General features: G+C 51.7%; 1 protein-coding gene across 14 annotated transcripts in view; it reads right to left on the reverse strand.

Annotated features, from left to right (window-relative positions):
* Positions 1-5591: 5591 nt before the first annotated feature.
* The window catches only part of AKAP13 (A-kinase anchoring protein 13), a 232238-nt gene continuing 222083 nt past the window's right edge, over positions 5592-15746 (reverse strand). For 12 of the 14 annotated variants that reach the window (XM_075432217.1, XM_075432205.1, XM_075432212.1 and 9 more), the window contains 4 exons: positions 14977-15027; positions 14142-14591; positions 12062-12374; positions 5592-11264 (listed from right to left, as the gene is read on the reverse strand). In XM_075432217.1, coding sequence (XP_075288332.1) covers positions 11215-11264; positions 12062-12374; positions 14142-14591; positions 14977-15027 — 864 coding nt within the window. In that variant the 3' untranslated portion in view covers positions 5592-11214. The remainder of the gene's footprint in view (positions 11265-12061; positions 12375-14141; positions 14592-14976; positions 15028-15746) is intronic. The other 2 variants (XM_075432208.1, XM_075432209.1) reach the window with 2 other exon arrangements.

Here is a 15746-nt window from a genome sequence, read left to right on the forward strand (position 1 = left end):
ACTGGCGAGCTTTGATAGGAGCCATGCAAAGCCCGGCTCTTTTGTATTTATTCTGGAGCTTGCCTGCGAGACAATTCAAAAGCAATCAGCAGCTGCTGTGACAGCAGCAACCTGTCGCTATGGCATTAAATGCGATGCAAAACACAAAGGTTTCTTGGTTGGCAGCAACAAAGTCAGAGGGGAGCAGGACACAGAAACGGATGTAACAGTCGGAATAAAGCTACAGCCGGAGCGGGGCTGGGTTTGACCAGGGAGGTGCAGGGAAAGAAATGTAAACGTGATTTGTTTTGTTTTGTTTTAAAAGAGCTTTTTCACCACCTCAGTAGGTCAAGCTCAGCTTTGTCTGGGACTGAGTGCTTGGGAAAGCGTCTTGTCTGGTGGCATTACTGGGGCTGTGTGTTCCCAGGCTCCGGGGAAACGTGCCCACATGCTGTAGCCAGCCCTCGCTGCAGGGTGCCTGCGCTGGAGCTGGCCCCTGGGCTCTCTCCAGCTCGGTTCCCCAGCTTGCAACAGGGTGCTCCCCACTCTCCAGAAAGAGTGTGGGAGGAGAGGGCAGGGAGATGCTCGGCGATGGGACCAGCCCTCGCCCAGCCCCAGGTCTCGGGACCTCCGTCCCCAGGGACTGACCACGCTGAACCTCCCCAGATGGAAAAGGCTGATGCTCCTGCGTCTTATTTAAATGAAAGTCATAGTGCCTTGTTGGTTTTGAAACATGCATTTTCTCAGCCTGACCCCAGCTGCCCTTGAAATAATACTACTGTGCAGCGAAGCCCTGCAGGGAATTACCATCTGAGCTTGCTCTCCCTTTGTCAGTAGAGTCAATTAAAGGCAGAGTAGCTGGTGATTTAATACCTCCGGTGTCTGAGGAAGCCCCACATCCATCCAGAGGCTGGCGCTGGCATTTTAGACACATAATTGGAGTAGAGGAGTTTTTTCCAGCCATCCAATGCGCTTTCAAATTCATCCGTGTCTACACAGAGCAGTCTATACATGAAGCCTCGTGTCCTTGGCCTGTCATCTTCTCCTGCACGTTAATTAGTGCCCCAGCATTGCACATTCTCCCTGCAGTCTGTCCCACCTCAAGTTGTCTTCCTGTTCCCCACGCACCTTCTCCCTCAGGATAAACCCAACACGTTTTAGTCTCTGAAGAGGGTCCAAGCTCACAAGCTGCCACCTCAAGAAACTCAGCTCACCAATGAAGGTCAGCTTCCAAGCACAGGAGAAACATTGCCCCCAGCTCCCCACAGCCAACTGGAAATTTAAACTGGGCCCAATCCCTCTTGCTGCAGTGCAGAGCAGGAGCCCGGTGCCTGCGGCAGAGACTCCTGGTGGGAGTGAATAGCAGAGGCTGAGTTCATTTTTTTCTTCCTCCTCACAATCTCCCTTTTCTTTCCATTTCACCACCTCCTTATTTAACATCGTCGACTGTTGTGCGAAACCACCAAGCCTGTTTGCAGCAGTGTGACCTACTTTACCGCGTCGTCCCGACTTCCTCGCTGAAATCGCGAGCTCAGAGCCCACCCAAGCCATTCGGAGTTTCTCAGCTGAATAACAAATCCAATTAGGTGGCAGAAAGCCTGGTTTTCACGCTGTCAGCGCCTGGACATCTCACTTCCCTCGCCCCAGCGCAGGCTGCACCACCGATGACCGCGTCTCATGGACATCGCAGACAAGGACCCCTCTGTGTTTGTGTGTCCCCCCCTCCAAATGAAGACGGGGAAAGAGTTCAAGAGGACTGACCCTGGCGATCCAACGGGTGCTTTTGTTCCTCCTGACATCCCTCAGGGATCACGGAGCTCAGGAATCAAATAATTTGTGGTTTTCCAGTTCTGGGTCTCTTGGGAAGCCCTCCCTTCGCAGCTGAGGCTGGAGAAACGGTCCAGGGCTGTGCCAGGACGGCACAACTTGTGCTTGTTAACAAGCCTCTGCCACTTCAATAGTAGCAGTGATTTAATAACTGATAGAAAGTCCCGTCTCAGTCCCGGCATCACACCTAACCCCAGTCCGGTGGCTCCGTCCCGAGAAACGGATCTGCCCTTTGCTGCTCCCCTTACTCTCTTTTTCCACCCCAGCAGGGACCCTTCTCCCTGCAGCCAGCAGCGGGCAGCCAGTCCCCAGGACGCTGGCTCCGCTCCATCGCCGGGGAGAGCCGTGTATTAAAAAGCGACGAGTAGAAACAAAACAAGGAGGAAAATCGCTAAAGGGCCACTAGGAAAAGCCCTTTTGGCTTCTGACTTCCCTGGCTGGGTGGGACGGGTAGGACCCCCCTGACCGGCCGCACTGGGGCCCGCTGCAGGTGCAGGGGGGTGGGTGAACACCCGTTACCCCATTCCCGGGTCGCTGTCTGCAGGAATTATCCCCACACTCACAGAGCTTCCCTCCGATGGCCCCTCTGCACCCAGCCAAGCGCCCGCCGCATCCCGGCCCCCTCCTCTGCCCACGTCGCGGCTGCTCCAGGGCTTCCCACAGGGCTCTGCTAATGACTCAGCCCTCCTGCGCGGCTCTAATTAGGCTCCTGTCTAATTAGGCTCGCTGGGAAGATGCGGCCGGCGCGAAGCAGCTCTTTGGTGAAAGGGGAAAGAAAGAGCGTCTGGAGCCACCGAGCGCCGGAGGGAGAGACGCCAGGCTGTGGCAAGAGGTCGGGGGGTATCAGGGCTTGCCAGCTGAATTACATCTGAGCACAGGATGGACTGTAAAGAAAGGAGAGAGCAAAGGGACTTCAATAAGCCCTGCCGGGGGCTCTCCGGGGCTCAGCCCTGCCCCGTTGAGAGCAGGAAACAAACCTTGGCTCCGTCCCGCTGGGGACACTCGGCTGAGGCACCGGGACATCCTCCGGCCAAGAGCGAAGGCTGCTGTTCATCTGCGCTTGAACGAGTTGGTGACACGCGAAAGGGGCCCCGGGATGCAGGGACAGCGGGCCAGGGCTGTGCAGGCAGCGGGTCCCAGACCTGCAGCATCCTGCCCCGAGCAAGCTGGGAAGGGAGGCCAGGGGAGCAGGCTCTGGAGCAAAGCCTTGTTTGGGGGGCGTTTCATGAGGCTATTTCGGGGGGATGAAGGGCACCCATCGGGCCTGCCCATCCCTGTGAGGGCGGGGGTGCTCACCCGTATGGGTTCTTGTATCAGTTGCCAGCGTCAAATATGATTTTCCCCTTCATTCATACATGTTCCAACCCCAAACAGATCAACACATTTGTTGTGTTCAACCACCCCACTAAACTAATTAACAAAGCCCAGGTGCCGTCTATGGCAAAGGTAAGTCACTCCTTTACCGTTCACCTTGTATCTGATCACAAGGCATCTCACTCACTCACTAATTAAGGTTTTGCCTTTCCTTCTCTCAGTAAAACCTCCATGAATGAGCAGCCTGTCTGCAAGCCTCAGCCCAGCTCACAGCTGCGTCCTCCCAGACCTCCGATTTCTCACCCTGGAGCCAGTGCCGGGGCTGAACCCAGCAAGGGCAGGAGAGGGGAAACGCAGATAAAGCAAATGTTAAAGGCATTGCTAGACCATATTTCCAAAGAGCCCCTCCTGTGCCCGTCAATGCTCCTTGCAGAGTCCCATCCAGGTGTAACCATCCTTTACGACCCCTTCTAGGTGAAGGTGCGTGTTAAAATCCAGCCACATCCAGATGACCCACCACACATCCCCACAGAGATCTTTTGCTCTAACCCAGGATGCTACGGAAAAGCTGAGGCTGGGCGAGAAACCTGGAATGCTCAGAAGCCCATCACACCGGCTGAAATCACTGACCCACGTGGTCTGGGGAGAACATCGACTTCGTCATCATAGCCATGCCGCAACGGCTCAGAGCACGGGCTGTAGACGGAATTGTGGAAAGCTGGTTTAGGATATTCAAATTGCCACAGGGGGATGGCCTGGAGCGGTGGTGGGGTCCTTCGCTTCCTCCTCTGCCAAAGGAAACGTGCACGGTGGGCCCAGGCTCGCCTCCGGCCTGTGGTTTGCAATGCGTAGGACCAGAGCGGCTCACACTGCCCGCTCTGCTCCGCACCCCGGCCTTTCCCTGGCAGGAGCTTCCTCCAGCAAGAATTTGGTTCTCTACGTGTGTTTTGCCATCAGCGAAGACGCTCTTCCTCCTCCCTGTATCGTAGCTGCCCGGCGAACCAGCGCTGCCAGCAGCGGCATCTCGCTCCTCCAGCCGCCGCCGCCGTTGTTTCACCACAGCGACGTGAGTGCTTGGGGTCACCCATGCGGGGCTTTTGTCGGGCATCCGGGGTGCCGAGCCCAGAGGGGCCACAGGAAAACAGAGTCTTTCAACGCCAAACAGAGGAGCCGACGCTTCGGCGAAAGCTTTTATTCGCTTCGGTCAATAGGTGAGCTGGGACGAACGGGAATGCAAACAGAACGAGGGCTACTGAACAGCCGGCGAGATAAACGAGCTCTTTCATCTCCTATCTCGCACCCAGGGAGCTGCCCGTCTCGGAGCGAGAGCTGCGTGACAGGGCGTGGGTTTGGGTTCGTTGGCACGACTCCGGATTTTAGAACAGCACACGCAACACGGACGCGAGGAGGGCAAAAACTCCGTGCAGCGCGCGGCTGGCTGACGGGGCGCGGGAGGGCGGTCGGCATTTCCCAGCGCCTGTGAAGAAATGACCCAGCGCCGCCCAGCAGTGTTCGTGCCGATGACCTGGGGGCTTTGATGAACACATCTGATTCTCCTCAAGCATCCCCTCTTCTTCCCCGTCTCGCCCCTCAAGACAAGCGAAGCGAGGTGGAAATTCAGCAATTCCTCTGCCTCAACATCCATACGCAGAGGAGGAAGGGTGCGGGTCTGCCCGCCCCGTCTGCCTGGGGAGAGGATGCTCAAGCCCCGTGCGGGACCAGCTGCACAGGGGCAGCTGTGGTCGCCTCTACAGGTGAAAGAAAATGACGGTGGAGAAACACCAGCCATCACAGGCAGGTCCTCACCATGCCGTGAGCAAGCTCCGTTTCGGCTCTTTCTGCTGGCACCCTCTCCCGTCTGGACCGACGCCTGCAGGCACTGGGAACCCCTCACCTCCCCAGGCAAGAGCAGCGACCCCGACGGCGGGTGCTGCGTTTCTGCCGGGCCTCCCCTGGCAGGGGCCGCGGAAACGAGTAGAGCACAGCGCGTGGCGGGTGCCAGCATCCCTCCTCTCCCCATCGCCGCGACAGCGCGCAGCATCTCTGCTTCTCTCGGACGAGGGAGGTAACAAACCTGCGCCCAGGGCGTACTGAAGGCGCAGAGCTATTTCAGCGGGTTACAGAAACTCCACGCGCAGCCGCCAGACCGCCATTTATCTCAGCTGACGGAGCTGAAGTGCCTGAGATAACGGCTGTAACACTTCCCTTTCTGTAAAAAGATGAACAGCCCTGTGTGCATGGGGGAAAACCCCCAAGGAGCTGAGTATCATCACGGCTAGGTGCCCTTAGCAAAATGCACATCTTCTAAGAGAAGGAAAGGAAGTTAGAGGCGGGTGGGTGCAGGCTGGAATCCAACAAAAGCAACGCCAGTGTTTGGTCACTGCTTAGGGTTCCGTCGGTCCATTCAGCCCCGGTGCAAGAAAGTCAACGGCAGAAATGCCAAAGGCGTGGAAATCAATCGGGCAGAAAACTCAGACTTAAAATCAAATTTATTTAGAGGAAAAATGACTTTACAAGAGGTTGATGCTGATAACTATAAAGGAAGATAAATAAAAGCCTGTTACAAAACCTAATGGTTTCTGGCAAGTTACAGAAAAACTGAAGAATTTTACAGTCAATAACCTGCTCACTTTTTACATAATTACAAATTAACATACAGCAATTAGGTTTTACCCTCTTTTTTAAAAATTCTTATTTTCAACTTCTTTTTTTTTAAAACTTTTTTTTTTTTTAATGGGTTCAACATGAAAATGCAAAGCATTTTTATTTTCTTTTTTTTTTTAAGAAACAAACCAAAAGCAGAGGTATATCAACGTCTCACAATACACCTCCTCAACGCTCTGGGAATTACTCAAGTGCATTCCGTATTAGTACAAAATAAACAGCAGGCTAAACTTTAACCATAGGCGAACCGAACTGGACATAGATTTTTTTGAGTCAGTGTTTAATATCAATAAAGAAAATAGTAAAAATACTTTAGAGCGTGGAAAGGATGGATACCTATAGACAGCTTAAATACATCTGAAGCTTGTAGCTGTATGCAAAGCAGTGAGTGTCCTCCTGTTTCCCCCTCCCCCCAAGCAACGGAAGCAGAATATATTTGGGCGAAGCATCAGTGTCAGGGAAACGTGCGTGGAAAGAAAGGGCACCGAGCCCTGAAACCGCAGGCGGGACGGGAGCTCGCGCTACGCTTCCCATCGCTCAAGAGCACGAGGTGTACGAGGTTAAGCCAGTTCAGCTCGCCTATCCTTAAAACTTAGCTGCGTCACCGGATCAAGAATCACCGACGGCTGCCCCTTCTGACACGTGAAGCAAGAGTTATGAGCAGCAGGGGAGGTTTTTCATTTAGAAGGGTGCCTTAAATTACGCTAAATTCCCAAACCTGGCCAGCAGGCAGAATAATTTCCAGAGTTCCGGTTAACAAGGAATGTTTTGTGGGATTTCAGCAGATACTGTCTCGTGCCCTTGCCCAGTCCTCCTGTGCCCCGTGCCTTGGGATCCTTGGGATTTGGCACCTGATGAACCTCTTCTGACATGGTGACATCTAGGAGGGCTGGATTTGGGTGTTTCGGCTCTGAGATATCCTGGTGCCTCAAGGAAGGTGCAAAGATGATCGGACTCTATGGGTGCTCTTGCCTTCGGAGGGCAGGACGAGCTAACGGCATTACTGTGCTTCTCAGCAGTGGTCAAACTTCAAGGGTGAAGAGAAGAGCCCACCCTCAGCGGTGGTGAGAGCTCCTGCCCCAGGGCTGGCACCTGGGAGGTCTCCCCATGGCTGGGACAGTAAATAACTTCGTGCACGGAAAGGGCCTCAGTTCACTCACTCGGCTGCACCCCCCCACTCCTCCTTTGCTCTCAGTTTCTCCAAGGCAAAGGGGGTGGAGGGCAATCTGCCGGTGGGACAGCTTCCCGGCCAGCAGCAGTACCGGCTGGGAGGAAGATGATGGTGATGCTGGCATGGGCTCTCCCAGGGGATGTACCTGAGCCATCAGAAGCCAGTTCCTCTGGTCCTGCCACTCACCCTGTCTGCAGTGGGGCTCTAGTCAGATTCACACCCACTTTGGCCTAAAACTATTGCAAAAAGCTTGGCCCTTCCTGCCCGCCCAGGGTAATGCCAAACCAAACCAGGAATACGCGTACTTGCCGCCCGGATTTTACTGGGGATGCAGAGGGGGGAGCAATGGCAAAGCTGATTGTCTCCATGTAACCAAAACGAAAAGGGACAAGACCAGTTCCATTTAAAGTGCTTTATGGCATCAAACTGACATCAAGTTACATGTTGAGATGATCTCTTCACTTGAAAGAAGCTAAGGCCAACCCCACACAACTCCATCGAGTCTCCCACCATTTGCTACAGCTACTCTCTGTTGCTGGGGTATCCTGGCATCCCCAGCTAACACTGACTGCTTCTGCACTTCGTCTGATCCCACGCTGCCACTTCCCCGGTCACTGAAACCCCTTCTGCTGGGCAGTGATAAAGACTGGGCTTAGAAAAGCCCAAGAAAAGAAAGTCTGATTTTTCCTCTCCATGAAACACCAGCAAAAGAAAAAAAATCTCTCAGAGCCCTTGCAGGGTCCTCTTCTCCCTCCAACCACACAGGCTCCGCACAGATGGTTTCGAACCTGCTCTGTGTCCCAGGAAACCAATGCAAAATGGGGTGGCTTTTGGTGCTCCGAATGGGATCAAGGGACCGGCTCTGGGAACCAGACACAGCATCAGGCCGGGCTGAAGAAACAACATGCTTTCAGCCACTGCAGGATGGACGCCAGGCGTGGAACTGGAGCAAATGCGATTTTAAGGCCAGGAAGAGGAATGGCTTCGGCGCTGTAAAGCTGGGACCCTACTCTAGCAGACAACCCTAGGCAACCTGCAGGGATCACAGCAGGAATCCAACCCTGGGAACCTATGCCAAGCCTTTCCGAACAAAACCTGAGAGGGGGAAAAACAAAAGGCTAAACAGATAAAAACAAGTGCTCACCTTCCTAAAGGTGAAAGAAGGAGGAAGCAGCGTGGGAGGAAAGACTTCATTCCAAAAAAGCGACTCATGCACTAACATACATCCTACGGGGACACAGGTCTGTCCTCCAGAACCTGAGACACAACACCTTTGACACACCGTGTTTCTAGTCAGTATATTTCTGATTCACATCCATGATTTCTTTGACAAGGAACCATGGGGACCTTAGGAGATCACAAACACCGTTTTCACTGAGGGCACTGAATGCTCTTTTTGATTTGCACAGGTCAGAAGAGATGGTCGAGCCCGGCAGAGACTCAGCGCTGCTGCCCTGGGTCACGCGTCTCCCTTCTGACGCCCTTCTCTGAGCCACGGGACATTCCCGTGTTGCGGATTCAGGATGTGTCAGGACTGGGAAAAAGACAGAGGGATGAAAAGAAAAGCTCTTACTGACAAAGGCTGTTACAGACCAAGGGGAACTTTCAGAAATAGCAGGGACCTGATCTCTGTTCACACAACAGCAAACGAGCCGTGCACTGCTTTGGTTTCCAAAACTTTCAGCTTGGCACATTCATTTTCACAGATGTACAAATAGCAAGGCAGAAGTACTCTTGTGAAATTGGTGTTTTTCCTATGAAAACAATAACACCACAAGAGCAGCACGTGCCTCCTCCAGCTCCTTTCACGTTCAGGAGCAGAGCTGCCTGGATCTCCCTGGACAAGTGACCAGACACATCACTGCAAGACAGACGCTCAATGTTTTGCTTTCTCCTTTGCCTTCAAGAGGTATGAGAAAACCTAAACAAAATATTTAAACAAAGAAACTAACTGATAGGAGGAGTCTTCTCTGAAGTCATTGCTGCTTCTTCCAGACTTTTCTTGGCCCAAAGGTGCTTTGCCTTAAAGAAAGCTCTCAGTTGAAATTGTGTGACTCTGGGCATGGCGTGGGCTGCTAAGCAGCACTGCCCAAACCCTGTTTTTTTATGAACTAGGGTGATAAGAGCATTTGGTTTACCAATCTCTTGGTAAGAAAAAGAAAAAAAGAAAAAAAACCAAACCACCCCTCAAACCCCCAAATGAAAGCAAAAGTAAAAAGAAATAAAAAAATAAAACCAAGTAAACTTCTTTTAAAAAAAGAACTCTTTCAAACAAACAGAAAGATAAATATTTTTTGCAAGCCCTGCTTGCAATTAATTACAAGCACCAAATAATATTAAAAAAAGCAAAATAAAAATAAATCTCAAACCTTTTTCTTTTCTTTCCCCCCTCCTTTTTTTTTTTGAGTCTTAATATTTTAGAGAGCTTCAAAAGCAAGCAGGCGATTTAGGATTCCTGCACTGACCAAGCCAGACCGGTCTCAGCATCCACCTCACCATCAACGCTGCTCATGCTCATCGGCACCGACCTCTGAAAACTGCTGTGGGTTACCAGCTTGTGAGAAGCCAGAGAGCAAACCGAAATCAAACAACAGTGCAAGCAGAGAATTTTTTTTTTTAAAAAGAAAAACTGGTAGGAAAGGAAACGCACTGGACAGCTTCAAACTCTGAGCAAACCCCTGAGCTGCTCTGAAGCTGACAGCGTCTCATAACCATTTACACATTGGCTCCGGCAATTCCCCCGAGAGGGTTTGGAAGAACAATAATTTTGGAAAAAAGTTTCGCTTGCTGCATTTTTCTTCCCCTGCTGAACACATCCTTGTATTCACCAGCTGTACAAACACCTCGCAGCCAGCACGGCAAGAGCCACCCTCAGACCTTCCCCTCCGCCGACGGCAACACGGGGGACACACGGACACTTCCACCCCAGAGCCCACGGCGACGGGAACGGACCTGCCACACTGGACCTTTGGACCTCTCCCACAGTGGTTTTCTCCGGGAGAACGTATTTTTCTCCCCAGAAACGGTTAGTAAGCGCGTGGTATTGTGTAGGCACAGGGAGCAGGAGCGGCCTCTGCTCGCTGCACTCGGTCCCCTGACCTGCGACACCTCAGCGAAGCGCTCTGAAACTGCGGTTGTCTCCTTCTGCCTTAGAAACGAGCAAGGGAAGCTGACAAAACCCAGAGAAACAAAGCCCAATCTTAACACAAAACGCAGGGGAAGAAAAACACAAATAACAGAACAAAGGTCCCTAAAAGCGGATTTTCAGCCATCTCTCCAGTAAGTCGTCAGGCTTGCAATGAAGGGATGCTAAATGCAACCAGAGAATCATATTCTGACAAAAAAAAAGATCTTTTCTTAGCGGATGGAAAGGAGTGAGGTGGAGTTCAAAGAGATTGGGTAAAAAAATGTTGCTTAGAGTTGTTCCCACATGAACAAATCTGTTCTAGCTCCCTGGGGTTGCCTTACAATTTCTCTTTTCTGCATCGTTTTAAATATACCCAAAGACAGTCTGCTTGATTCTGGAAACAGTTTGACATTTAAATTCTCTGCCCCATGGAAATCTTTCAGAATGACTTTCAATTCTATATTTTTCCTCTGATTTTTTGTTTTGAACACTGTTACTGCTTCCTGTTCGAAAGCAAACAGTCCCTACGCCATGAGCACAGCAGGGCCGTGCGAGTCCACGGCGTTACAACTGGAGCAGTAAGGGCAAGATATTTAATATCTACACGCTCCCTGACAGTCATCAGGTGTCGTCTATCCCCATGGGCCGAGCTAAGCTTGGCTGTACAGACTGTAAGCATATCCCAGTGGATACATAGATACATATATGTATATATACATTATATCTATATATGCCAGTGTGTACGCACCATTTGTAGAGTCCTAATCTTTTGCTAAATGCTTGGTTTTGGTTAAGTTCCCCAGAAAAGGGGAATTTGAAGGCACAGACCCCTTAAGGCTATGTTCTCTCATCCTTTAGCAGTAAGAGGAGACAGAAAACATCCATCCCAATCTGTTTAACCCAAGGTTTGCACAGAGCGATGGCATATTTGCCGTGCAGTCAGCCTCTGTGGCGAGAATTCACGGAAAACCACAGGAGAGAGGCCCCTTCCCACCACTTAACAGACTTCATAACATGTTTTATTTAAACCTCCAGATGCTTGTCAGATGCAGGCACCAGCAGCGTGCTGTGGAGTGGGTAGGGAGATGTCCACTGTACCAAAGCTGAGAGTGACCGATGGAACCGTCTGTGCTCAGCAGAAGATCTCCTCACCCTCTGGAGGTGCTTCTGATGAGTGAGAATCTGCAGAACAAAAAAAACAATAGGTGGGAATCACTATGGGAATACAGGAATACGGCAGGGAGAGCAGGACTCGATGTGCCTGGAAACCCCACTGTCTGCCAAATCCACTGGGCACCTTAAAAGATGCCCAGTTCCCTGGTGAGCTACCACGAAATTACATCTCGTAATTGCTGAGCTTTCCTGTGCACAAGTTGGAAAACATCAGTCAGTTAATATGGATAAAGCCGGTCATCAGAGGGTGTGAGATCAAATTTCATGTGGGTCAGAGGTTTGAGGTGTAGAACAGAGTACTAAGGGGATGCAAACCAGAGAAAAAAACTGCATGTTTTTTTTTTCCCAGATCAAGAGACAAGACAGACTGGCTTGAGGGGAAGGGAGAGGCCACCAGAAGGGTTGCGGGTATCACTTCCAAACTACAACAGAGTTACGGCAGACAGCAATGCCGCAGGGGCTCCAACACCCAGGAGCATCCCAGCAGCAGCTCCTGAAAGCACATACTGAAGCACGACATAAAGGAAGAATCTGGCCTGTGGAGGCTGCTCAGGATGGGATGGGGAAGGGAAGGAGCAGGGAGCAGAGTGTATCCCTCTGACACAACCTGGGGGCTGCAGAACAGGCAGAAAAGCCCACTGAAGATCACTTCAAGCTGGGAACTCCACTCATGACAGCTGATCTTATCCATCACCCTGTTACCATCCACATTCAAGGCTAGATTTCGTGGCTGTCACAAATTTGCTGGCTGGAGCGAAAAGCCAGCTCACCGACCGTGAAAACCCATGACCTCCCCTGACACTCACCAGATTGTTGGGAGCGATGTCCCCTGCCCTTCTTCTTCTTTTCCTTCTTCTCCTTTGGTTTGGCTAAACTGAAGAGGCGGGTAGGCATCTGTGGTTGTTCCTCAGCTGCCTTGTTAGTCTGGTTTGTTGTGCTAAGCAAATGGAAAGTGCTTTTCTCTTTGTGTGTCCTTGAAAGACTGTTCCTTTTAGGGGAGACAGACAGTTCCGCATCAAAGTGCCCTTGTTTAGGAAGGGAAGGGCTCTTCTGTTTGGAGGAGTCATCGATGCTGGACTGGGAGGAGACTCTTGCAAGTTTCTCATGTAGATTTGAAACCTATAAAGGAAAAGTGTCTCATTGAGCATGAAAGAGGCTAGCAGAGAACCTGGGTAAGAAAACTTTGTCCCAGACCACTCAGAGAAAGAGGTTGTTCTCGTGAACATTCGCCAGCTAAAAAGCGGGCCCTATCCAGGCAGAGCAATGAGAAAAGCAGCCCTCTATTTAAGATGAAGAAATGCGGCATATAAAGAGTAACGCTCCAGTATCTGTTGCTCCTACATGTACTACGCTATGTATCAACAAGCCAAGGGCAAATATTCTCTAAGATCTCAACACCAAGACTCACCCTGCATCGCTCGTGCACACAGAAGGTGGCAGAAGGCCAAGGAGAAGCGTGCCTCTCTGGCGGGGGAACGCCAGCAGCAGCACCGGAGCGGCATACGTCAAAGGAAGCCTTCCCAAGCAAAAGATGAAAGCAAAAACACTTTTCCTGATTTTTTCTTTTTTTTTTTTTTCCCTAATGGCCGTCTCGGGATGTAATTGAGCCCGCACATTCAAAGGGAAGATCAAAACAACGGCTCAACAAAGCCTCACCGAACCCTCTGTTAATAGCTCCAAAATGTCAGTAAGATACCTGCGTGGAAAAGCTGCTTCCTTCTCCTAATCCCCCAGGCCTCGCAGCTATTTTACCTCTCAGCCTCTCCCATAGCATCCATGCCTCTCACATGTCTGCGTGTGCTGGATGCTGGAACAGTTCCACTGTGTGCTCGGAAAACTTCTGGCCTGATGAGGAAGCGGGGTGGGAGGGAGCAAGCCTTCCTCTGATGATTTGCAATTCAGAACTCACTGCTGAGCTCTGCAATTAGTCCATTCAGGCACCCAAAATAATTTCCATTCTGCAATCCAACATTTATAAACTAATTTTGCTACAGCTCTAAGCAAATTACATTCAGAATTAGCGAGTTACAAACAAACAAAAGATCAACAACAGGCTTACGGCTCAAATTCAGCCTATGTTTTGCCAACGGATGCTTGCTCTCCTCAGCCAGACCGCCGCAGTTAAAAAAAATAAACCCCAGCTTGCTGAAAAACGCAGAGAGCAGGATCTGCGTGTGGCCTTTTCTTTCTGGTTGTGGGCAGCCAGACACCAGAAGTCTCTTGTAGCAGAATCAGGGACCTTCGCTCACTGAGCCATGACCGGACTGCAGATGCCCAGTCTCTACCCCAAGGACAATGCCCATCTCTTTGCTAGATACCAGGAATGCTTTTGGAGATGGATGTAAGCGTACAAACAGCCTTTCCCTGCAGCCATCAGCCTCGCAAGTGGCTTTTGTGACAGCCGGAGGGTGCAGGTAACCCACAATGTTCAGGCTGTGTCCGAGAAGGATGTCTCATCTGCCTGACCACTCTGCAGAGCTCAGCCCCCATGGGCTGGAAGCCAACATCAAAGGCAGTATCAAGCTCCAGGGACTGCCTAGGGCACCTTCTCTGCAAGCCAGCCACCTCGGCTCTGCTGTCTGCCAAGACGCGGCACACAAGCGTGGGCTGAGCTCCAGCTGCTGTAACCACCTGTGGCTCAGGACTGGCCACAACACACCATGCTGCATCAACACTGGCAACGCCTCAGCAGCTCTGGAGGTGCAAGAAACGCAGCCCTGCACCTTACGCGCAAGGAAAGGGCCAGTTTTAAATACCAGGTCCCACGCATCTAGGGCTGGGCTGGCACCAGTCTGTCACTGCTGGCGTGCAGTTGGCCCAGGAGCCGTCCAGGAGCTCCTTGCAGGGCACGGCTTCGCCAGCAGCCCAGCCATTGGCATCATTTACCTGGTTGTGGTCAGGCTCCTGCCGCATTTGAGCTAATCGCTCCACGTCTTGCTTCAACTGAGCCTTCTCCCTCTCCAGCTGCTTTTGCGCCATGCGAAGCCTCTCCAGGTCGAGCTGGTAGGAGGCCTTCTTCACCTGCAGCTCCTCTCGCTCCCGCTCGAGATCCTGCCATCCTTTCCGGACCTGCTCCTCTCGCTGGGCCACAAGGGCCTCCTGCTCCGCCAGCTCCTTCTCCCGGACTTCCCACTCCTTCTCTCTCCTCCGTCTCTCGTCCTGGTGCTGTGTCTGCTGCTTCTTCAGGTTGGCCAACTCCTGGCGTTGCTTCTCCAGGTTGCGCTGCTTCTCCTGCTCCAGCAGCGACGTTGGCCGGAAGAAGCCTCGGTTCAGAGCCCTCTCGCTCAGAGCCAGCTTCTGGTCCTCGATGTAGGTGTCCTGCTGCAGCACGACACCCTAGAAGAGAGGCGACACAAAACACTGCAGCACCCTCTTCATGGAGAGGGGCTCCAAACCTGGAAACCTCAGGGTGCTGTATCAAACCTCTTCTTCCCCCCCCACCAAATTCACAGCTCAGCACTGCTGCCTTACGGCTGGGCTACCAGAGGATGCTGGCAGAGCATCTTCCCCAGCAGCTTCCCAAATTCAGGTAAGCACTGGTTCACTTAGGCAGCAGCTCATTCCTACGACCTGCCAGCCATGGCGTAATCAGCTGCGCAGGGATGGGACGGGCGAAGGGGAAGGGGAGACATGGGGCGAAGCGCGAGTGGCTGCTACCAGCTGGTGGGATGCGCAGTTTGGGCAAGTGGCATGCAAAAGCGGGATGAAAGGCCAAGCCTACCTGCAAAGCACTGAGCAGCTTACGGAGGCTGGTAATGGTTTGGAGGACCTGCTGCGAGAAAACAGAAGCATTGCTATTAGATCTCACTGGGTGCCAGGGTATGCGTAAGGCACCCTCCTCTTCCACTGTGACCCACTGGTGGGTCTGACCAGCTGTACAGCCATCCCTCTACACCTTCGTTTTCCTCACTCTTCACTTGCAATGGCTGCATCAGCCCCAAGTACACAAATACATCCCTCGGACATCTCACAGAGGTGCCTGGTATCATCTTCCTCACTTTCCTAGTCATCTCTGCAGCAGTGGAGGCAACGTCTGCAGAAGCACCAAACAACACAGACCTAATGGGAGCTCCTGGGTTGTTTCTGCAAACCATTTCCTGCAGCACTAACTTGCTCAAGAACAAGCAGAGTAATTGGGATGAAACCTGGCAGTTCACTTAAAAATTTCAGGGAAAGAACTTCAAGGGGCGAAAAAAGAAGAAATCTTAAAATGAATGTGGACTATCTGTACTCTTCCACCCCCTGGCTGACCCAGACAAGTTCCACTCTCATTAGACAGAAAAACTCCAATACAGCGTGCACACGAGTACAGCAGGTGTGTTCATGGAAGGCTCCCTAAAAATACAGGTGAATGCGAACACACTCCGCATCAATACAGAGCAATCTACTCTGGAGCGATGCCCTATCCCTAAATATATTTTTAGCCTAGCTAAAAATTTCTCTGAAGCTCTCACATCCTACAATTACTTTTAAGAAGAAGAAAAACCACTG

The sequence above is a fragment of the Opisthocomus hoazin genome, chromosome 10, assembly GCF_030867145.1.
Source record: "Opisthocomus hoazin isolate bOpiHoa1 chromosome 10, bOpiHoa1.hap1, whole genome shotgun sequence".
Taxonomy (NCBI): Eukaryota; Metazoa; Chordata; class Aves; order Opisthocomiformes; family Opisthocomidae; genus Opisthocomus; species Opisthocomus hoazin.